This window comes from Leuresthes tenuis, unplaced genomic scaffold (assembly GCF_036924035.1).
Source record: "Leuresthes tenuis unplaced genomic scaffold, fLeuTen1.0.hap1 SCAF_13, whole genome shotgun sequence".
NCBI classification, from domain to species: domain Eukaryota; kingdom Metazoa; phylum Chordata; class Actinopteri; order Atheriniformes; family Atherinopsidae; genus Leuresthes; species Leuresthes tenuis.
In genome coordinates this window covers 16461973-16485270 of record NW_027325367.1, presented here as the reverse complement: position 1 = coordinate 16485270, position 23298 = coordinate 16461973, and the positions used below count along the sequence as shown (strand labels likewise).

The following is a 23298-nucleotide window of genomic DNA, read 5'->3' as shown; positions in this document are numbered from 1 at the left end:
GCAGAAATGCCATCATCTTCTCTGGGCTGTAGCTCATTTCAAATGGACCGAGTGGAAAATTTCTTTGAGGAAATCATGAACGTCTCGGCCTCCATCACAAAGAGGTGACGGACCATCCAGCCTGCTATCAGCGCTCAGTTCAAAAGCCTGCACCTGCATAAGTGCCTGTGGAACTGGCAACTCACACACCATCAGTGCCCAAAGATATACAGCGTTTAGGTTTTAGAGTCACACGGGCTCCCATCCAGACAATGTCATTTTCAGAGAACGTCTTACATATTTCAGTAAAACAATGCTTAACCTCAAACTGCATCTATTACAACAGCATGGCTTCATAGAAGAAACGCAAAATATGACAAGGAAGATTCAGGAGCAGCTAGAATCCTATATGAGACGAGAATAGGACGACATTCCTCTGATAAAAAGGTCCTGCTGCTGGTCTCCCCTGTTCCTAGTTTACAGACTGTTAAAAGAAGTGGGGGGGAAACACGGTCTCACCTTTTTTCAGGTGCAGATTGCTTCCAATTTGTCATGAAATAACAAAATGTCTCACTTTCAACATTTGACATGCTTTTCTGTGTTTTCTAAGACATTGGTCTGTGAGATATGAAAACCGCCGCACAGTTTTCATTTACATTTTAAACAGCTTGTGGTTGCTTTTTTTGTGTGTGGTCTGAAACCAAACAGTCTTTCAAACACTCGACATTTGTGCTTTTTAAACGCAGTTCTACAATAAATACAGCAGCGCTAAAAGGACAGTATTTGTCTCTGAAATGAGCTGAAGCATAAAATAGTAAATATGGAGACTCTAGTTTTTATTTATTGTCAGTGAATACAAAGTCACTGAAATAATTAATTTACCCTTATCGAAGGTGTTCACTAATCTAATTTTATTTGACGATATTTCACATTTTCCATACATCTTATCCAACATGCCACTAATTGTTCCATATTTCTCTGTAAACAAACAGTTGTTAATATTGGCTATATCTATTTGGCTTTTTTCCATTTCATGGCTGGAATTTGTGTGGAAAAAAGAGCTGACAAACCGGATTTTTCCAATAACGATAGCTGCTCTCGCCTTCTGCTGATGCTATTTTTGTTTTTAGCCGTGATACACTGCATGAATGGTTTGCAGCCCGGTGATGGACTTCACAATGTGCCTTTGAGGCACAGTGAATCTTTTAAACGACGCACTCCTTCATTTATGTGCTGCAGCGTCGTTTGCTGTCATCCTGACATGGACGCATTTTTTCTCTCCTCCAAAGGTCTCTTTACAGAAAAACATTTAAAAAGCCGTTTAATTTCTCAATCATCCTGTTGAACCATAAGAGCTACAAAAAAATCCCTACAGACATTCTGTAAATTCTTAGAAAGGTATATGCTTCATAATCTGCTACATTAATCTCATCCAATAATGACTCAATTTAGGCTGAGTCAACTGATTTTCAATATTAGCCTGTGATAGATACGTGCAAACCTCTTAAAAAGGAAAGACTTCCAAAAATAATCCAAATTGATGGATTCGATTGGAGTGGAGATTCTCTACTATTACTCTGGGTTACACATGCAATTTAAAATATTCATAATGCTGAAATGTTCCCATTCAATGAAGCAAAGCACTTTAAATACTCATTTATGTTATATATACACAGCCACAGATGTAAAGCAGAAAGCTAGATTTTAGGTTTAGAGAAAATCCAGCATATGTAAAAGAATGAATTGCCATTAAAGACTTAATGCTTTACATAAAGTTAATGCCTAGCTAATGCCCCCCCGTTTTTTCAGAGCATCCATTTAGCTACAGACCATACCACCCTGGATTATGCCAACAGTGGACATTCAGCCAACAAAGCACTTGTGCCGTCATAAGAACAGACCATTAGCAGGACCCATAAATCTCCTTATAACAGCAAAAAAAAGAGATGTTTTGATAACAGATTACATGCATAATGGCCAAATTTACTTCCATAAGCTTAAGCTAAAAGCGTTCGGTGCAAGGAGATGATTGAGGGAAGCTCTGTTAAGGAAGTGACAGTATAAGTGAAGGAACATTTTTTTTTGTTCGTTTGTTTTATTTTTTAAAAAGTTGCTTTCCCTTTACTGCCAGAGAGAAAGAAAACTGTGAAATCGTCTCTTCTCTCTGTGGTAGATGTGCTTATATATTTATGTCTAATACTAGGACTCTTTTAGATGTTCTTGTGGTGCACTCAGAGCTGAGCAAAATTGTTCAGATGCTTCCCAATGTACCTATTTTTAAGGGTGTTTAAAGAACTGTCCTAAAGAAAATCTGACTTTAAACGGAAGAAAAGCTATTGGTCTAAAATTGGTCTATGTTTATTTTAAAGATGTGTTTTTAAAGCTTTTGTGTAAAACTGAATTTTTCACAGTGCCATCTTGAATCCCTGGAAGAGGAGCTAGCTCAATGTGACTTTTACTGGTTTTACTAAGGGGAAAATATAGATAAATAAGAATGCAATAAGGTCACGTATCCACAGCTCACTAAGCGGGCAACTTATCAGACTTCAACTGCCAAACCTCTCCTGTATTGCTGTTACAATACAGAGGGCAAAGGTCAAGGGGCCTCCCAGTGCTTGTGAGACAACAGAACAACATGTGAAACATCAGAAAATCACACAACACTCCATTCGCGCCCATTAACAGTGGAGAAAATTAGGGCACTTTAGTGAAGGGGGATCAGAAGCACGACGGCTACAGGAGAGGCCTCATGTTTACAGTCTCCTTTATGGTCGACCCACTGCTTCACTGACCTTTTCGTTCTGTCTCTCTCTGGGCAGATGGAGCGGTGGTGCAGTCGAGGTGGACGGATGCACAGTTTGTTGACAGATGCCTCGCTCCCTGCCCCGCCCCAACGCGGCCCACCTGTTAAGGGCGGCGAGCGTGTCTGCTGTGGACGCACGCAGGGAGTAGGTGGCCAGAGAGGGCTCGACTGGAAATGCTGGCACACGCTTCCCTCCAGGCCTTTCCCCACTCACAAGCCATCGAATGGAGCATGTGTGCCGATGTGTGTGTGTGTTTACAAGCATTAGGTGATCGCAGACATGTGCAGGTGTGTGCCTACATGCGATTCCTCTCCCCTGAGGTAATGTGTGAAGCACAGCGCGTGGAGTGGGTCTTCCTGTGTTTATGGGTCTGTAGATCAGTCATGTGTGTGTGTGTAGAGAAGCCGGAGGAGTGTGCCCTCCCTACGCCCCCCCTATAGCCGCCAAACGCCTGGCCACCTGCTCTGGGATTAGAGAGCATGCAGATTACACGCATCACAATGGAGATACACAAACACAAATATGCCCTCGGCCAACAAAGGACACGCTCACACCAGACAGCATCGCCGCTAATCGCTTTTAGCATCTTCAATATTTTGATCGTTTCTGGATAAAATGACTCAGAATGTACGATGAACTATGAACTTTTCTTTTTTCCATTTGCTGTGGATTATTTTTTTGTTTGAGGAGGGTTCATAACTCCAATGGCTGTGGATGTGCTTTTGGTGCCTTTCAACATGTGTGTGAGCTGCCAGGAGAGGACAACATAAACAGGCAGTTCATTAGAGTGGTGTGAAGGACACGCACAACAAAACACATACGACAGCCCACTTAAAGATTACTCAAAGGGCCTCTCTATACACAATGTCCCGTGAAGAATAGTGAACACAGGGATTCAGTGGAGCACGAACAGTCATTTGTTCGGTGGCTGTCTGAAGGGCTCATTAGCCTCTCTACGAGGCGGGTTTGACAACATTATCACACCATTTCTCTAAAGTTGACTCGAACAAGCGAAAGCTGAAAAGTGCTTTGACTCAACGCCCCAGAACTATTCAAAGAGGCGTTTCTTCAAAGATTTAAAAAAAAGTCTTTATGGGGTAAAGAAGGCAGGTTAGCACAGTCTGTAGCATCGCTTTTAACCACTTTTCTAAACTTCTAAAAAAAAAAAATTTAGTGTTATCATTATCATGTTGAGACCCAATCACGAGAGCACGAATGAAAAATGTCACTAGAGATGGAAAAAAGAAAGAAATTTCACAAGCATCTTCCGGACCTTTGAGAGCAACCATGAGTTGCTTGCATGTCAGCTTAATAGACACCACTTTTGCATGTGTGTTGTAGTTTGGAATGAACTAATAAGCCTGTCAGAAATAGATTAAGGTGATGCAAATGGATGCTAAGACCCTGTCATACCACCAGAACCATACATCTACCTATAAGCTATCAGCACTTCGACAGAGTTCTCCTGCTTGTTGGATGGTGGTAAAGAGTAAACCGATGGGCTCATGTGTAAATTCAGTCATGGTGGGATGGAGCTCCTCTTCCTTTATCAATCCCTCGATCTCTTCCTTGCCTCTTTCTTTGCCCCATGGGGTCGGAGGGTTTGTATTGCTAATGACCCCATCCCGTTATGACCTCATTCAGTTTGCGCTCGGTAATTGGTGGCACACTGACACACTGCCGTGTCGGGGGAGGGCCTGACACGCCTAAGGGGTGATCCCATTGTAAACATTCCTCCCCGACAAATAAGCCATTGTTATTGCTGATTAGCAGCAGTGAAGATGTGGTGCGTGCGTGTGAGTGTGTGTGAGAGTTTGGGCACGGAGAAGAATGAGCGTGATGTAGGTGATGAGCAGAGGTATCACTGGTGCCATAGATTAATCTCAGTATGGAAGAAAGTGGCTGTGATGGAATATTTCTTGCTTTTCTCATCTGCAGCTGCTGAAAGGCTGTTCTGCACACTGTTAAGTTTTTCAGACATTTTCCACACAATCAGGTCTGAAAGATGTCGAGAGTCGCCTGCTCACACATGTGCTGAAAAGCTAAAAGACTGTCAGTGGCACATTTGCACTTCGAAAGACACTCTTTGGTGCATGAAGCGTCTGATTGTTTTGTTCACAGCTCCTCATGGATGGGAGCTGCTCTGAAAACACACCATCAAAATCTAACACGTACAACTAGTTGAATAATTTGCACTTTAAGCCATTATTTTGGGTAAATTCTACCTGAATTTAAAAGTTCAAAAGTACTGCAAGATAATGATTCAAATCTGCCCAGTATTTCTCTGTATGTCACATAATTCCTAATTACAAGGGCAAAGAATTTGGGGATGTTCTTTGAGGGAGTTTTCTTGCTCTAACTTTCACTTTAGAATATTCCAGAGCTCTTCAAATGGATTTAAGTCCAAGCGCATACTTGTTTGGTTGAGTTTTTCTACTGGAATTTGTCTCCTGTAGGCTAACTGAAACAGGGAGTCATATTTTCATTCAGTACTTTGTGTTAACTTCTCCACACTTTGCAGCAACATTCCAGCACACGCTCCACACCCAAACATACGAACAAGGAGTGTGTCAGTGTCATCAGGTGTCCCTTTTGCAGTTTTTCTGTGAGCAAAGGCTTTCTTCTTGGACACTGTCCACAGTGAGCAACTTGATGCTATGTCTTTTGTCCTGTCAAAATGTCAAACGCGTTTGCTCGTTATCTTTTCCCACGAGGCACTGCTGTTTTGCGGCACCTGTTCCTGCACTGTGCAAAGAGAACATTGAAATGTGCTGGGCCCGTGTGGAGGATATAGTTATTATCTATGAAAGGCGTGAAAAGTAATCCTTTTCCCTCTTTTCCCCACATTTCCATTTGTCTCACAGATGGAGGACTGTCATGCATGGATGGGAGGTAAACTATTAGACTTGTAATATAGCACAAAATTATCCCCTCAAGGTCTGTGTGTTAAGTGGCTGCCCGTCTCCTGTGAGAAGTGCTTGGAGTCATTCTTGGGTTTTTCTAATGTGTCTGTCTACATGCCATTATTCAAATGAATTCAATGGTATCACTGTGATGTGCATGCATTCCACAACATCCCACTGATGCAATTAGCACCAACTGCACGTCAAATAACTCACACGATAGCTATCAGTATCAATTATCTCCAACATTACATATTCCCCATTAATTTCTAGGGCATTTTAAATCAATTAGCCTTCGTCATGTCTCCTCTGGCCGTATGTGCTTGCGTTTGTTTTGTGTCAGTGTGTGTACTCTGCTTCCTTTTAAGGTGTGAAGAAGGTGAGCACCTACACAAAACAACAAGAGCAAAGCAGGAATAAACATGTGGGAGACTGTGTTTCTGCTCAGAGTCTGAGAGACAAAAAAAAATCCCTGCAAATAAACCTACACACATGCACCGAATTGCTTTTTACTTTTGGTGGGTGGCAGAGAAAGTCATCTCGACAGCCTCCCCCCTCCCACCCGTTCACCTCTCCTCATCCCGCTATCACATCGGACAGGGTCTGCTTATAGTACCACGCCAGAGAGGAGAGAATGGGGAGAGAAAGGGTATTATGACAGAGAGGAGAGAAAAGAGAGAGAGCGAGAGAAAAGAAGGGCAGACAGGGTATTATGAGAGAGAGGGATGAGAGCAGTGAAGGCATTTGGAGTCTTTATTCGCCTTCCTAAGCCTCGGGCTCTGCTCCCAATCCGATTGGTCGATACGGCCAGCCATGTAAATGAAATGCAAAGCGGAGAGACCCTGACTTCCCTTTGCCAATTTGTGGGGCCTCTTTCTCTCTTCCTCCGCTGATGCTTTCGTCCTTTTATCAGTCTGTCTTTCTTGCAACGCGATGCCTTTCTTCTTTCTTCCTCGGTATCACAGTCTGCCGCCTTCAACCTATGATTCTTTCTCCCACTCTCTGGGAGATAATAATTTGCCTCTTTTTTTTTCCTCTTGTAAGAGCTGAACTCTGCACTTTTCTGATGTTCACCTCCAAGGAATTAATCCTGCAAGTTTTTTTTTTAACCCACTGGGAAACTCCAGTGGTGATTAAGCATATACTCAGTTGCACACGTGTATGTCCAGAAGCATCTATGTCACCTTGTGCTTTTTGAATAACACTGGATTTGAGTGCATTTGTGGCATCATTTTAGAAAAGGGAAAATGGCAACTGTCTGACATTTAGTGAACTACTCTATACACGATTTGTACCCTCAAATAAGGGAAAGATTACGATACCAGAAACACTCCATCATGTAAAGTGGATGCATGTATAATGGCTGTCTAAAGCATGGTATGTGAGATCTGAGTTGTTGTGTATCTATTAATCTGCTTCAAAGAGTCTAATCAGCTCCAGCAGTGTTTGGTGTTTTACAAGGTGACTGATGACAGTTTTAAGTGCAGACAAACGCGACAGTCTGTCCCAGATTAAAGATGCCCGCCACCACTGTAATCCCTGTAACACTGCCAAATAGGCATTTCCCTCGACTCCCTTTGCTGAACTGTGCATCTCTGAATGAGTAGAGTTTGGGAGGATAAAAAAAAAAGGGCATTACACAGAGACTTGTGTGGCCTGGCCTGGATGACCTCCTCTGCCCTGTGTAATTTCTTCAGATCACATCCACTGTCATTACTACTAAACTCTGAAATTCTAAAGCAAAGGAAGTTAGTTATAGGACAGAAGGCGCACTATAACCTGCTCTGATCAGACGTGTCTGAAGGGAGCCGCTCGCTCACTTCTGGAAACAAAAACATATGGGCCAGTGATGAATATCAACAGAAACTATGTATATAAAACAAAGACACAAAGCAAAGACAACAACAAAATGAAGATGTGACAAAGCGGCGAGGACGAGGAAAGCCCGGCACGGAGAGGAGGTCAGGTTTTAGTGGCCAGTCTTTTCAACTGTTCATTATGCAAACGCTGCCACCTGCAGGCTGCTGGTTAAAACATACCTGGACTCAAAACACGTCCGATCACACCCGGGCTCAAACCCACACGGAGGCGTAAACAGTCAAAATAACATCAGGACTGAACTTTTTTTAAACGTGGTTAAAGAGAAAATCTAACTTGAGGAGTTCATCCTAAAAACTGGTCTCCAAATTCAATCTCAGAAACTTTTTGAAGCTTTAATAACTCATGTGGAGTTGATAAAATAATTTGTCCACCTCCTGTCAGCTGTCCTGGTGATGCTCATGATCGGAAATAGATTGGTCACAGCCTGCAGTTTTATTCGTACCAACCTGTGTTCGTCCTTGCTTTGGCAAAGACTTGCACCCTTCTCACTTGCGTTGCCTCATTTGTGCTCATATTACAGAACAATAAACATCACGCCTTACATGTGAAGAAACTGACTCCATCATTAAAAGGTAAAAAAGTTTAACCAAAAGTGGGAACTTTAAGCAAAACGTTATCTTACTCATTTTCTAAAATTAAATAATGGCTGGAGCACCCCCGATTAGTACAATGTAATTATAAATTGGAAACAGATCAGTAACGTGATTTGGTGTAAAAAAAAGAGCACCCTCGAGAAAAAGAGTCTCTCAGAAGTGAAGATGGGCAGAGGTTCAGCAATCTGCAAAAAACGGAATCTGCAAAGGTAAAATTGTATAGACTTCGAATATTCTATAATTTACAGAACATAGTATAATTATCAGTGTTTGAGAATTTGGGAGGCATCTCTGTACACGAAACAACGGCATGCGCTCCGAAAAAAACTCCAGAAATCATTGTCTGCGAATACAGTTCACCCTACAGTTCAACAAATGCAGGTTAAAGCTCTATCATGCAAAGAAGAAGCCATATGGAGCGGCCTGACTGCAGTCCAGACCGTTGGTGCATCATAGAATGCAACACAGAAAGACTCAGAACTGTAGAGCAGCTAGCATCTAATACCGGGCAAGAAGGGGGCAACATTCCTCTCCCAAAGGTCCAATAACTGGTCTTCTCAGTTTCCAGGACTGTGGGTAAAAAAAGATGTCTACCATAGTATGTCAGCCACACACACACACACACACACACCTTCTCCCTCACCCTCTCCCTCCTCATAGAAACAACCCTGTCTTTACTGGTCCTCCTCTCCTTCCATCCAGCACCCCCCACCGTCCTGCCAAGCTGACAGTTCCAAGCTGCGTGGAAAATGAGTCTCGTTCGCATTACAATCGCGCGGGACAGATTCCATTAGCACTATCTGAAATTGAGTATGGGGAGCAGGGAGCGGGAGGCAGCGCCGCACGCCCTTATCGGAGGGAGAGGGTGAGCTCCACCGACGTCACTAATCCACCGGGTGGGATTGAGCAGGCACACACGCGGCATGAAGACAACTTGTGGGGAGACGGAGGATACTCACAAACTCTTTCAGTGTGGAAAAACAACAGGTACAGAGGAAACCTGCATCCAGAGGAAAACAGAAGGACAAACAGGACGTGTGCACACACACACACACACACACACACACACTCAAGCTGAGCAGTTCTGTAGATAAAAACGAGTAAAAAAGGACAGGAAATTGTTAAAGAGCAGGCGACAGATCATCTGTGTGTGTGTGTGTGTGTGTGTGTGTGTGTGTGTGTGTGTTCCTGAAGAGCCCGGGCAGATCTGTTCAGTGGTGCTGGTGGGAATGCTGTCAGTCTACGGTGAAACTGAGCCTCTTGTGCTCTTGCCGTGTGATCTCCAACTCTCTTCTCCTCTCTACTTATACTCACAAACAACTTTGCTTGCATATAAACATAAACACATCCAACACACACGCGCACACACATAATTGCAGGGACACCCCACACAAATCCCCCCTCAGTGTCCTCATCCTCATAGTTATTAACCCCTGACACATAAATCCAAGGGTATGTGGGTGTGTTTTATTAGTTGTGTGTGTGTGCGAGGGTGGATGGGGTTAATCTTTATGTAGTGTGGATCTTTCACACAAGATCACTCAATTTAAATAGAGCGGGAACACTTTGATGTCTCCAGTCCTCCATCTCCCATTCACCCCTCTAATTTGCCTCATGTTGCCCCCCCCTCCTCCTCCTCTGTGGCCCAGCGATAAGGTGTAATGAGAAATGTTTTCAAAACGGCTCTCACCTTTCATGCAATGTTAATTGAGCGCGTGCTTGATACAACCAAAGAGGAGAGCGCTGAAGGTGCCGATGAGAGGAAGAAAAGGAAAGAAGGAACGCGCAGTTTTCCATCCAAGAAAACGGAAAAATGGCACACGCTTGCATCATCTGAGCACCACTGAAAGCGGAAACAGCAACTTCATTAGGTGTCATTTACAGAGAATTTCAGCGACGCTTCCTCGAGGCTCCTATTGGTCACGCAGCCAAGCGCGGCTTCGAGGAGGAAAATTTGGGAAAATGTGGGAACGGGAATGTTTGGCCTATATTCACTGAGCGAGTTCTGCTACAGGAGGAGTTTTCTCATGAAAATAAGGAGAACAAGAGACAAGTTAAGCTGCCACAGTAATACAGAACTCAAACAGGAGCAGAAAGATTAATGCAGTAACATTATCAATCGCATCAACGCCCGTGAAGCTGCTGAAGTTGACTCCTCACATAAATGATAACACACGGTGTATTTTCATTGCAGCTTTCCAAAAGGTTATTTTTAAACACGGACACTGGGTATTATCTCACGACATGTGCAGTACTTTACATACATTAACCAGACCAGGGATGTGGATTTTTCACAGCCTGTCAGCCAGAGAAAAAGAAGAGGGAGAAGAAAACATTGCTCAGTGCTGTCACTGAGGAATTACCTGCCGACTGTTTTCATTACTGCGCGATTGTTCGCTTTGTGCAGAGAAATTCAGTCGCAAATGCACCAAATGTCAGATAGAGGTGGAGAGGAACACGTTTCCCTCTGAGATGTAAAAGACCTGGAAGTTATAAAGGAGAGCAGAAGGAAAAGACAAGCAGCTTAAAGTGGACCTGAAGTGGATCTAACACTTGGGTTTACGCTGCCATTTGCTTCTGGTTGATGCGACTTCTTCTACTGAATTCCAAACACTTGCGATGTAATTTACTCCGCCACCTTGTGGCGACCTGCCTCAGCTCAGTTTACTCAAACCACTCAATAGATAAGTGCTACAGTCCTCATGACAATGCTAATGTTGCAGAAACCAACGTTTTGTAAAAACAAGCCATCACAATCGGTTGTGAAAGTTAATGCATTTGAAAATCACCTGAATCCGCATGATCCATTTAAAATGATATGGGTGTGCATTTACAGGAGCGGTAAGATGTCATTAAAGACTTAAATTACAAGCCTATTTTCTCACTTACCTCTATCCGTGCAGATACTTCAAGAGGCTTATTGTTGCACCTCAGGCCCGATGAAACAATGTTCATCAGCTCTCAGCCGCAGACAGCATTTTTAAGTTCAGCATGAGCATCATTTTTGCTGAAATAACTGTGGACCTCAACACAAAAGATGTCACCCCAATGGTGCCAAATGTCTCTCCAGTGTAGGCCTCTGCATCGGTGGTACCGTCACACACAGTATGCGAGTTATCATCGCAGTGGACACTCGTGTACTTTGCAAACATGCTTCTTTGTCAAAATTCTTTTCCACATCCAGGATGGGCCTCCCCATCCAAGAGATGATGAATGCATCCATGGTGACAGAGTGGGAGACCACTTGGTGAGACGCAAGACAGTCTGGATTACCAATCCACTGCCACAACACCACCTCCCTAACAGGATAACACAGCATAATAAACTCCATAAAATAATCAAAGTTATTACAACTCTTAACCCCTGTTTAATGCATTCTGCTCGGCTTACGTGTGCTGGCATTCGCCGGCAGTCGAGCCACAAAAGAGAACAGCCTTATAAGACCACGGAACACAGAAAAGCAGATTGTGGTGCATTAACATTGGCGTTAATTGGATTTGGAAATTACGTGGCCAAATTAACACTTTCAGTGGCTCAGTGTAATATGTAGAAGGAAAGAAAAAAGAAAAAGGGGGGAAAGTCTTAAAGTTAATTAATCATCTAGTGCCCCAGCTTCATTAAAGTTTCCCAGTGTTTGTAGCTAATGGGTGGATTGGAGGAACAATGGCACAAAGGCCCTTCCTTTGCTACCTCAACAGCAGAGTAGAGTTAAAATTTCAGAGCCTTTGATTAACACACACACACACACACACACACACACACACAAGCAGCTTCCGCGTTCTTCCAACACACACAAACTCGCAGGCCGTGTTTTTTGTTGCCCACACAGGGACTTAAGAGTCCCCTTCAAACTTCTCAGTCACAGATAGCGCTCCCATTGAGGGATTCACATTAATTAGCTTGGATCAAAACCCACAAATCCCTCCACTGAGAATTCAACGGTATGGCTGAACTCTGCCTCTATCATCCCAAACACACAGAGGCCACAGAACATTACTGGGTATCATCACCTTTCTGATGGCTAAACTCAATTTACTTCAGGAATTCTCCTTCTTTCAGTGTACTGCACGACATTTGAACTTTTTAACGGTTCGTGGCTTGTTTTACGACCTCGCCCCCAAAGCATTGGTTTTTAAATCTCTCTCCTTCCAGCACCTTGACTATTTGTCGTGTCTATTTAATGTCTCTGGGAAGCAACATTCCGGCACAGTGTTCCATGTTGCCCTCAGTATCCTCCTTTTGCAACATGTACACTGAGTGCACTGAAGTGTAGAACAAAAAGGGTTAGACTGTAATTATTTCAGGTAAAAGAATCCATTCAGTCTCTCCGAACAGTCGGAAGGAAGGCTGGTGTTTTTCTTTCCCCGCTCTGAGACTCTTTATATACAGAGACACCCGTGAAACGGGCCTCTTTGAAAGAAAACTCCTCCTCAAGCTTTAAACGCGCCATTTCTGCACAAACTTCTGAAAGACAACACTCTCGGCAGCTCTTCCGGAGCTCTTTCACATCTTCAATTCTTTGCAAAGTCCTTAAAGTTGCCATTTGAAATGGAGCATTCTGTAAATTTTCAGCTTTTCCCCCCCATCACATTTGCATGGGGGGGGGATGTACCGCTCACGACTGCCAAAACTGCTCATCAAAACAGATGATTATTTCTAAAGAGGTGATGCAACTCAAAGCAACCTCACCGGCGGCGTGCCTGACTCAACCCCAGTGCAAGCAGAGAGCGCCCTCTGCTGGAGCCGGTGGGCCTTTTCCTTCCTTTAAATGCAATTCACCCAATATTTCGTGCAACAACCACGTTCTTCACTCGATGCCGATTCGGTTGAGGAGGAAAAAGAGCCGGACATGTGTTTTCTTTTCACTGGTTTATTGACATGTGTATAGCGATTGTCTGTGCACCGGACAATTACAGAAGAATATGTTATAAAATTATACAAAACTCGCTGTACATAACAGATAGATTTAAAGGAATGCATTGTTAATTGTGAGGTTTTACGCTGTATTATACGTCAGCTACGCACTCACCTGTAATCAAGTGAGTTTACACTGTAAGTTGAGGAGTTTTGTGGTTTTGCCGTCGGGAAGGAGGCTCATTTTGATAGAAAATGAAAAAGAAAAAAAAAAGAAAAATTAAAACTACGTTTGGGAAGAGCTCGTGATGTCACAGGTGGAAAGAAAACAACGCGCTTCTGTGTTAAAAATACTGTTTCTGAGATTTTCCTCGCGACTAAAAATCTTTAAAAAATAAAAATAAAAGGAAATTATAAGGGAGAGGGCAAATAAACCCAGTGAGGGTTCAAAAGAAGTGAAGGAAAATGAGATGAAAGAAACTGAACGCAAACGGGGTGCTGCAACGGTTCATCTATCCACATGCCAATGCGCTGTTGTACATTTACATCCTCAAACGCAGAATTCACTGGATTTGGCATGATTTATAAAGAGCAGCTGACAGAGATGTTTCTACTGCCTAATGGAGCCTGGTTCACTTTTTATTTTTTTATTTATAAAGACCCGTATATAACTGACCTGGGGGGGGGGGGGGGGGGGGGGGGGGGGGGGGGATCATGCCCAGTGGTGTAGTACAAATATGCAGGTAAACTCAATTTCTAAATTTAGATTTCACTTATTCATTAGAAACCTGGGATGGTAAGAAGCCTTCTTTGGACGAGTTGGTTATGTTTAGGCACGACAATTTGAGAGATTTAGAGTAAATGGGGATGGGGGGTTTACCTTTAGAATTAAATCAACAGGAAGATGAATGGAATCAGCCAAACAAAAGCTGCTTTTCAGAATTATAAACGAGAAATAACGGTTCAATTTTCAGGAGGGTTTAGGTTAAGGAGGAAGGGTTCCATTTTGCATAATTATGTAATGGATTCGAAGAAATCTGGACCTCTTCTCTGGCTTTCAGTTTCATAGTGATCCTTCCTCCCTGACGTCAAGCAGCAGTTTAGTTAAGGGTCAATGTGCAAATACTACAAGCCCATATCTGGGTGAATCCACTATGTAACCATGTAAATCATCTCACACGTCACTGATAGAACAGAAGAAATGCATCCTTTGGTGGAAAGACTGCTTAGAAAACTGATCTCAAAGCACCACTACACCACTGGCCATGCCTTCTGATATTTGGACATTAGACGTGGATGCTCTCACGTTCATGTCCTGTACGTGTGTTTGAATATTTGGGAAACTTTTTGAGTCTGTGCATCTTCCACCAGGCTTCCTTCGGGTCTTTCGCCGGCTGTGAGTCTGAGATCGCTTATCCTGAGCTACAGCAATTATCACCACCACATCACTTATCCACCACACCACAAATTCGGGCACATTTTGCAATGGTACGCTCACTTTCATTAGCTTCAAATGTTCCAGGACGAGTCCGAGTACAAAATGTTAGCATAGTAGTACGACGTGGGATTGGAGAGGTCTGATTCACAAAGATCTATCAAGTATGAGGATTTTTCTAGGTTCTTTTTTCTCTCTCTCAGAAATGCTGTTTTTTTTCTTTTTAAACCAACCGAGGACTCGGAAGACAACTTGATCTGCGACCAACGCATGAACGAGTTGGCGATCCACGTGCAAAGTTTTCCAATACGCGTACGTTTAGTGTACATACTGAATGTGTACGTTCAGCACATGCAAGCTAGACACAATTTCCATGTGAGTGTGTAGAATCAGTTATGTCTTGTCTTCCATACTTGAGGCTATCATTGAAAAGGACCACACATTTGGAACGAGTTCACCAAGCAACACCGTAATATTAAGTTACAAAAATAGTATCACAATATAGACCATTCAATATGAGCACCAGCGGAGGCTAAATATAGCCTGAGTATTTGGCTACATTCATTGTCTGGGCAATGCTTCACGGTAGCAGTGTGGAAGTGGACACAGTGTTGGCAACGATTTCTCACTCACGGGCTCTCCTACATCTACCACACGGTTATATCTGGACACATACGGAACTCGCTGACACTGAGTAAGGTCAGTTAACTAAAACCAACTTTCAGCTATAAAAATAGTTGTTTTTTTTGTTTGTTTGTGGATTTTTTACATTTTTTTTTTTTTACACTGAACATCTAAAAGAATTCTCACTTCCCCCAAATAAACCCCTCCCCCATTTCCTAACAAAATAGTCTTCTTTGAAACAGAAAAGATTTGCTTTTGAGGTTACACGAGATCAAACCTACCGACACGACCCTGTTTTAGCGGGATTCAGTAACCAGAAGTGTGTTTGAACCAATAACACAAGTGTGGACCAACTGATTTCTGACTGTAATGAGGATGTTAATATCTAATCACATGGTAGGTATTCATCTGCTCATTTGGTTCCTCATCTTTAAAGTCTCGTGCTTTGGTTACAGCACCCACACTCGATCGATGAGTGATGGCATCGAACACGCTTCTGGTTGAGCCCTTAACCTGGAAACCATTTCACCTCCGTTTGAGGGGACCGCTGACCTAACGCTTGGCTAAATAAAGCACAAGATCTAGCTTATCTGAGTGAGTGCTATTATTGCTTCAGAGAGTTGTGAGTGGAGTTTACCCAGTTACATTCCCTGCCTTTTGTTTATCCTCATTTTGCTTCGCAATTAGGGTAAGATCTACTGAATGTAGTGCTCCTTCCACTTCCTTGGGGCATACCAAAGAGTTGGCACATCTTCTTTCCAAGCGAATACAACGCAAGGGGCATCGTTTATGGGGCGTCGGTGCATAGAGACGAGAGCTGCAAATTTACTTTCATGGAATCCGAAATGCTGCATGGAAGCACGAGCCCCTCAACCAACCTCGTGACCCCGTTCAGCGTAAGCCAGCAGCCAACGGACAATATACACCAGGGGGGGGCTCAAAATGCATATCTGTAGAGAAACTAGAGGTTAAATAAGAATGAAGTTGGTTTTTGAAGATAGTTAAGCCAAGTGCTTCGTTGTCAAAGTGTTGCTGCCACCAAATAAAAAAGAAGCATTTCATTACAACGTGTTTCAGAAAGTAGAGAAGTTGTAGGATATCAGGTTGATTAGAGCAAGTTGAGAACACAGATACCTGCAATTAATGCTGTTAAACTGAGAGTCAAGGCCATTCATTTTGTATGTGCAAAAAGCTACTCATCATATCATAGTGTACGTGTCATTTGATAAGGACAAAAACGGTGTTCAGACCTGATAGTTATACTGGGGATGTGTCGTTTCAGAATGTGGAGAAAATGCTTGTTTGAAAAGGACCGAGCAGCCTCATTTAAGATGTGTGATCATTCAAATCAGCTGGCATAAAAATATATGAGTCCTGCACGACAGAGGACATATCTCATAGAATTTAGAGGAAATACTCTCTACATGAGAGCGTTGATTATCCTGTCATGTTTGCATTCATGTATCCTCCTGATCTTGAAGCAGTGAAGGATAAACAAAAAGAAGGGATTCTTCAGCGCTGAGCTACATTCGGTAACACAACGTTAAGGAGCGCTGGCATTCACCCGGAGTGAGTTAAGCACTCCGAATTCATTACCTTTCCTGACTCGTCGACGTCTGGAACATAAATTAAGCTCAGGTAGCTTCTTGTCATTGTGACAGTGGTTGCTGAGGAGAAGCGACTAGTCGATGGGGCCCTGGAAGATGAGCCGTGTCCAGCCGGGGGTGCTGAGGGCAGAGGAGCAGAAGGGGCAGACGGGTCTAAAGGCGTGCGTTCCGTGGGGCAGAGGAGTCTCCGCCCAGTACCTGGCTGTCCTCTCTGAGCAGACGTGGCCACATGGCACGAAAGCGTGAGTGGGAGCTCCTGCGTCTACGTACACAGCGGGCTCAGAGCCCAGCCACAGGGGCACATACGGACCCACACTCCGGCACAGGGGACATTCTCGACGGGCTGTGGAGCCGTCCCCCTCCCCTGGTTCCTGCACTCCTTGAGATCTCTGGCCCCAGTCGTGGCGTCCGTGGACATGGCCGCAGGTGAGGTAGACCCAGGGCTGACGCTCCTCAAGGCTGCGGCAACACATCAAGTTATTAACATTGTAAGCAGCAACTCTTATGTGTGCATGTGTGGAACAAAGTACACCCCACCTGTGGCTGCGCGGCAGGCTGGGGAAAGCCAGTGTGCTGAGGCCTACGGGACACTGGGGCCGGGACGCATTAAGCTCCTGACGAAGTGCCTCCAGGTGGCGCAGAGTGGGGGCGCGCATGAGCCCCTCACCTGTGCGCCACAGCAGGGTGGCGCCGCACAGATCCACCAGGGAACCGTCACGCAGAGCGCTGCTCTCGCCCTCTGCCTGAGGGCGGCAGACAGACATAACAGCAAACGTTATGTCCTGAGGCCTGCTGTATGTGGACATTACAGCCAAACCAGCAGCAACTCACCAGTTTGCCCCGGCTGGGTCCGGAGCGCGTTTCCCGCAGTGCGTAAACGTCTCCGCACACAGAGATCTCCCTCCACAGACCCTGCTTGGGGTTCTCTGGGAAACCCTCCGGGTGCATCACTAACACCCCGTTGGTTGTCAGGCCGTCCATGTGCCCATCAGGATTTTTCCATTTGGTTGCTTTCTCCTGAGGGACGAGGACATTAAGGCACAAATGGAAAAGTTTGTGTTAGTTTTTTTTTGTTTTTTTTTGCCATGAATGTAGCTATGAATGACCTTTGTGGGGCTACAATGACACTAAAGCTGACACTAAGCCAATACCACAGTGTGGTTTAAACATTTCCAAACAGGGAAAGTCACACAGTCATTCATAAATAACTAGTGTCGGAGATATTAGAGTAAATACTGCTCATTCTGGTTATTCACAGAAGATATTTCAGTTTTTTTTTTTGAGCCATTTGAAAGCAAAAACTAAACACCGATTCCAAAAATAGACGACCCATTAGAAACCTTTGGATGATCAGTCTGCTCACCCCTAGAAAGATATTTTTAGAAGAGTCGAAGCCTGCAGCGTAGATGCGTGCAGTGTAGGGTGGGTTGCGCTCACACACCACTCTGCAGGCAAAACGAGAGATGGTGCTGGGAGCGATGGAGGGATCCTCCCCTTCCTTTCCCCCACCAGACGTGTCTGTAACCACGAAGTCGATGGGACTTTCTGTAGAACGTCCGATCTGCAGGAAGAGGAGCAGAGATGCAGTTTGTTGACATTTCAGTGTATTATCAACTGAAACAAAAGTCTTTTCAAGCCAAACTTGAGTTATACACATCCTGGGGGGGGCAGATGCACTTATAGGGACTGCATCATGTCTGGAGATGAATCCATCTGCAGAGAAGACTGCAGATGCAATCCAAACTTATAACTACACTACATACATGCGTCAGACTGAAACAAGCGAGTCACATAGGTGTAACCCTTATTTGGCAGCTAACCACCAAAACAAATGTTTTGGTAATAAACAAAGCAGTCACAGATATACCAATGTGTAGTTTTATTTCGAAGGTAGCCTTCAGATTATAGCAGAAATGTATCTGCTGTCTACGTTTAAAGCTTTATGGCCGTGCATTGTTATTGCAAATAAAGCTAATTTCTGACACTATTATTAGCAAAATAACAGTAAGAGCAGAACCCTCAGCATAAAAATAGACTTACTTAGAGACATTTCGCAAAGATCTTTCTTTTAATAATAAATAGTCACAGCTCTGACCCAAAATAATCCACCCACCTCAGTATTACTTTGATGACATTACCTAACAGGATATTTTGGGAGAAACTTGCACGTGATCAGAGATGTCATATTGCTTTCTTGATTTTCTGAGTGCCTTACCTGGAACATATCCGTGTTGTTGTCATGGCAGTACTCCACCACCACTGTCTGGTTACGGGACAGAGTAAAGGAGATGCTGTGCTGCCCCCTGCTGTGCACCGCCTGCAACAACAACGGCAGCGACCAGCTGCGTTAATGCACTTATTTTCATGTTTATTCAAGATCTAATGACGTGTTTCTGGATTTGATATTATAAACTGAAAGTTTCTAAAAAGCAATGTGATAAGATAAGACAGTGATAAGACAGTAAATGACAGTGATCTGATGTAGACAAGCCATTAATTTCTCTACCATCAATAAGCAATTACACACTAGTGTAGAGACACACGACCACACACATGAAAGACAACAGGGGGCCACAGGAAGGAAACTAATGACACACTGTTTAAACACACACACACACCTTGCTGTCCTGCGGTGTGTTGAGGATGTGCACCGCACTGGGTTTCACGCCGTTGGCTTTGGCCCGTCGATAAAGGGCGAAGCGGCTCTTTCTGCGTCCTCGGTCTCCGCTTGGCAGGGAGCCATTATACCTGGAGAAAGATGACCAAAAACAGAAGAAAATCTGAGTACTGAAAGGAGCAGATCACGATTTAGCAATCTACATTTAAGTAGCAGACAACCGATAGACCACTTGTAAACACATTCCAGCTGACAGTCCATCTTTATTGATGAGGCCCAGCGGGGTTAAAAAACACCACCATCTTGTTTGCTTGCTTCACTTATGATGCGTTACTGCTTAAATGATAGTGTTGCTGCCAATATAACCCATCCATGCAGATGTTTCTTCTCATATTCCTCTGAAAGGAATTAAAGCAGCACATTCTTGCCACTTGTGAGTCATATTAAACTGTTGAACATCAATGAACTGGATAACTAGCACTTGATCTGACTCACTCAGCTTGTACTTAAGGCCCTTGTTGCCTCAAGAAGGGCTCACTCATCATCTGACCCCTTTTTGCAACCAGAAATGTTCTCAGCACGGAAAATTCATTTTCATAAACGAGTCTTGGTGAAGACAGTCAGATTAATACTGGACGTTTAAAGTAGTGCTCCCATTAGGATTCTGAATATTACTTTTTGCACGTTAATACAAGCAGCTATGAAAACTCAGATTCTTCTCACGAAGAGTTCCAGAACTCAACTCGATGATCTCCCTTTTTTATCCTTGAATGAGAACATTCTGACATGATTTTAACCTCAATCTAGTGCTGACTGGACTGAATATTCTCAGTAATAGTTCACACAGAAGGCAGCGAGATGGTTTTCACTAATCGGCATAACATGGTTCTTATCAAAACCATTTAGTGGAAACCCCGAAGACAAGAACTCTCTACCATAACTACAGATAACAAGTGCCTTTACAGGCATTCAAACTTAATCAGATCAGAAGGGGATCTGGTCTGGGTTCTTTTTTCCTCTGTCCATGGTGAGGTCCTAAGGGAACAGAGCTTGCTTTGACAGTGGAGACATGGCGTGACACTGAAATTGTTATTAAATCAACAGGAAGTCTCAGTTTTGACAGCTGCCTGCAGCCAGTCATCTAAAATCTACTTAGTTGGACATGAAAATGTATAACATATTTAAAAAGAAATCTAGCACAAATGCAAACAAGATCAAGTGTGATCCCTTCGACTTTCTTATAGCATCTTCATATTTTCTCTCAGTTTGTTGAAATATTAGAACAGGCTATTTTAGTAGTTACATCTGCCAGCGCGTATATGGGGAAGTTTGATGTCATTTGATATTTTTAACATGCTTTCCTTCCGTTAATCTTAGAACAAAAAAAAGCTTTTTCTGTAGGCATACATCCTTTTGTCAGAGTCAAGTCCTCAGAGGAAAAAAAAAAACAAACTTATAACAAACTGTGTTTATTTTTCAAAACATAAAAGTCCAGACAATGACTCAAAGCCTCTGCGAAGCATAGTCTGTGTCTGTCGGATGAAACAGATGAGGTGTCGGAGGGCAAAGGACGCGAAGTAAGGTAAAGAATAAGAGAGAAAGAGTTGACAGAGACGGAAGACAAGAAGCAGTGAGGGGCTACCACGTGTACTGGAGAGCTGAAGTGATGCAAGAAGCATGGAAAGGAGAAAAGGCTGAGGGTCGAAGGGAGATCTGAGTGGAGGAGCAGCTCCACAAGGTGCAACTGTGGCCACTTGTGTCCAGCATCACGCATGTGCACTCAGCATAAGGCCCAATATGAAATATTCACTCCTTCTGCCCCCCAACACAGAGTTTATTTTCGTTGAGGGTAAGTCACCACAGAGACCTGCTTCTGTCAAAGTCAGCACTCAGCAGCATACTGAAAGGCTGGCAGCGAGGGGACTGGGTGGGAGACGGAGGAATGCAACACAGACAGTGTTGAGACAAGTTGTGGATGGGAACAAAAAGGTGTGTGTGGAGAGGAATATACGGGGAGGACAAGATGGTGGTTGCATTGTGATAAGCGTGGGTATAAGAGTAAGCTGGCTGCTTGACACGGTGCACGGTACTGCAGGCTAACTAAGGTAAAGAGGGGTTGAGGGCTGCCACTGCAAAGACCACATGGCCTGCAATTAGCCAGGCATCCACTACACGGGGAATGTGATCATCAGGGGTGACAGATCTAAAGTAAAAGATACAGCCACAAAACAGGCCTGGAAATGACGATATCCGACAGGCAGCAGTGGAAAGAACAGCCTGTCATCAGTGATGTCGAGGTGTATAGTTGTGTGTCAGGGAACACATGATCTCGTTATGAACCAGACCCAAAATAAATCTAACCAATACACACATCATGGGTGTGTAAAAACACAAAATACAACATTCTAACATGTTTTCACTATATCACCCAGCAACAGTTCAAAACCACAAAGAGAATACCTGTAATGGCCTTGATGCCGTCAGGCGGGCTGGGCAAGATCAAACCTCAATAATCAGTTTAAAATAGACTTCACAAGCATGCATTTCCAGCCATCAACGAGGTGGAACGTCAAGCGATAAGGCACATTCAGCAGGGCACGATTGGCTTTAAGTGACACAGCCAAAAACCCAAAATAGGACCTCTCAGTTCCTTGCTCTGATCTGAGAAAGTAAAGGAGGTCTCTGTTCAAATGGTCAAATGACAAGGGGGGTGTGGGGGGGCAACTCATCAGTATTCTGATGCAGGCTGGCTACAGCCTCCTTGCTCCATGTTCAGCTGGAGGGGAAGTGATGGGCCATTAGGTCAGTTATCTTTGGAATACTCAGGAAGCTCCGCAGGGCGAGTGGGAGGCCTTTGTAAGCCTGGATATGACGCTGCATATACATATGTGTGTGTGTATTGTGGCATTTCTGTAAGGCAGGAAATTCTGAGGCTGTCATCAGCACATCCTGCCCACTGTGTGCGCGGCAGTAATGTAAAGGGGCTTTTCTCCTCCTCCTCCTCCTCCTCCTCGTTCCTCCTTGGTATGGATCAGACTACGGCTTTTATTAATTCATAATAACCAGCCAAAAGAAATATGAGCAAGGTGCATGCATATTTCATACGATGGTATTCGCCTCAGCCCCACTTTTAGCAGTCACGGATCCAGCAGTGTATGACATCATTGGGGTTTTCAGCCCGAGCAGTCCAGCGCTGCTCACCCCCACTACAACCATTGATGAAAAAGCGGCTACATCAGTAGTAGCCTTATGTAGTACGGCTACAGCCGATTTGGCACCATTTGCAACAAAAATGCAACAATAAATGCAGACAGACCATTACAGCGGTATAGTTTCAGAAGATATCCCTGCGTTTGAAGCATTAACTTACTTTACAACACTCCCACACTGGCGATTAAAAAGACGGCAACGTGCAATCAACGAGAAATAAGCCGAGCTGTTTTACTATAATGAATTTTGCTATCTGAAAAACAACCGTAAGGAGGTATAGTGATCAAAATCTGGGTTAAATCCCTCGTCCTCGACTGGTATATTGGTAACCGGTGGAGCTGCTACATATTTAAGGTTAATTTGCAGCTGGTGCGTTTCTCGAACCGTTACAGTATTTCTAACCCTTAAGGTTGTAAGAGACTTACCCCAAAATGACCAGTTCTCCGTATTTTACCGGGTCTTTAACGGGTACATCATCATCTCCGTCTTTTTTCGGTGAATTCATCAGACTAGACTGCTCCAAAAGAAGAAGAAGAAGGGGAAAAAAACGCGTCCAGTGGCAATAGTGGTGAGATAAAACAATGCTAACACACTCGAAACTGTATAGAAGTGGTTTTAGTTGTAGTCTATCAAAGTTTGGGCACAGTTGGATAAAGTTTGTCCAGACTTCTTGGTGTTTGTTTTATCATTTTAATTCCGTGATGGAGCATATTTTCGTTGGTTTAAAGCCAGTGGGAAGCTAGTTTGTATCGCAGCAAATCTGTTCAGTAGCATAGGGTACAACAACGGCT

General features: G+C 43.8%; 1 protein-coding gene across 2 annotated transcripts; it reads right to left on the bottom strand.

Moving 5' to 3' along the window:
* Window positions 1-13723: 13723 nt before the first annotated feature.
* On the bottom strand, window positions 13724-23298 carry LOC140267155 (E3 ubiquitin-protein ligase pellino homolog 2). 2 transcript variants are annotated; one of them, XM_072362346.1, is made up of 7 exons: window positions 22933-23298; window positions 19299-19428; window positions 18896-18997; window positions 18044-18241; window positions 17512-17697; window positions 17218-17423; window positions 13724-17139 (listed from the first exon to the last, which is right to left on the bottom strand). In XM_072362346.1, exons 1-7 carry the CDS (start codon window positions 23010-23012, stop codon window positions 16755-16757), a joined length of 1287 nt encoding a protein of 428 aa, XP_072218447.1. In that variant the 5' UTR covers window positions 23013-23298; the 3' UTR covers window positions 13724-16754. The 2 variants fall into 2 exon arrangements, with proteins under 2 accessions (XP_072218447.1, XP_072218446.1); XM_072362345.1 differs by having other exon boundaries at window positions 13724-17423.

Excerpts from the sequence above, each read along its gene's own strand:
- LOC140267155 (XM_072362345.1), bottom strand. The coding sequence starts at position 23,012 with ATGAATTCACCGAAAAAAGACGGAGATGATGATGTACCCGTTAAAGAC. Across the intron at positions 19,429-22,932 it reads GGAGAACTGGTCATTTTGGG|GTATAATGGCTCCCTGCCAA; the intron begins GTAAGTCTCTTA and ends ATCTTTCTCCAG. Across the intron at positions 18,998-19,298 it reads ACACACCGCAGGACAGCAAG|GCGGTGCACAGCAGGGGGCA; the intron begins GTGTGTGTGTGT and ends TTGTTGTTGCAG.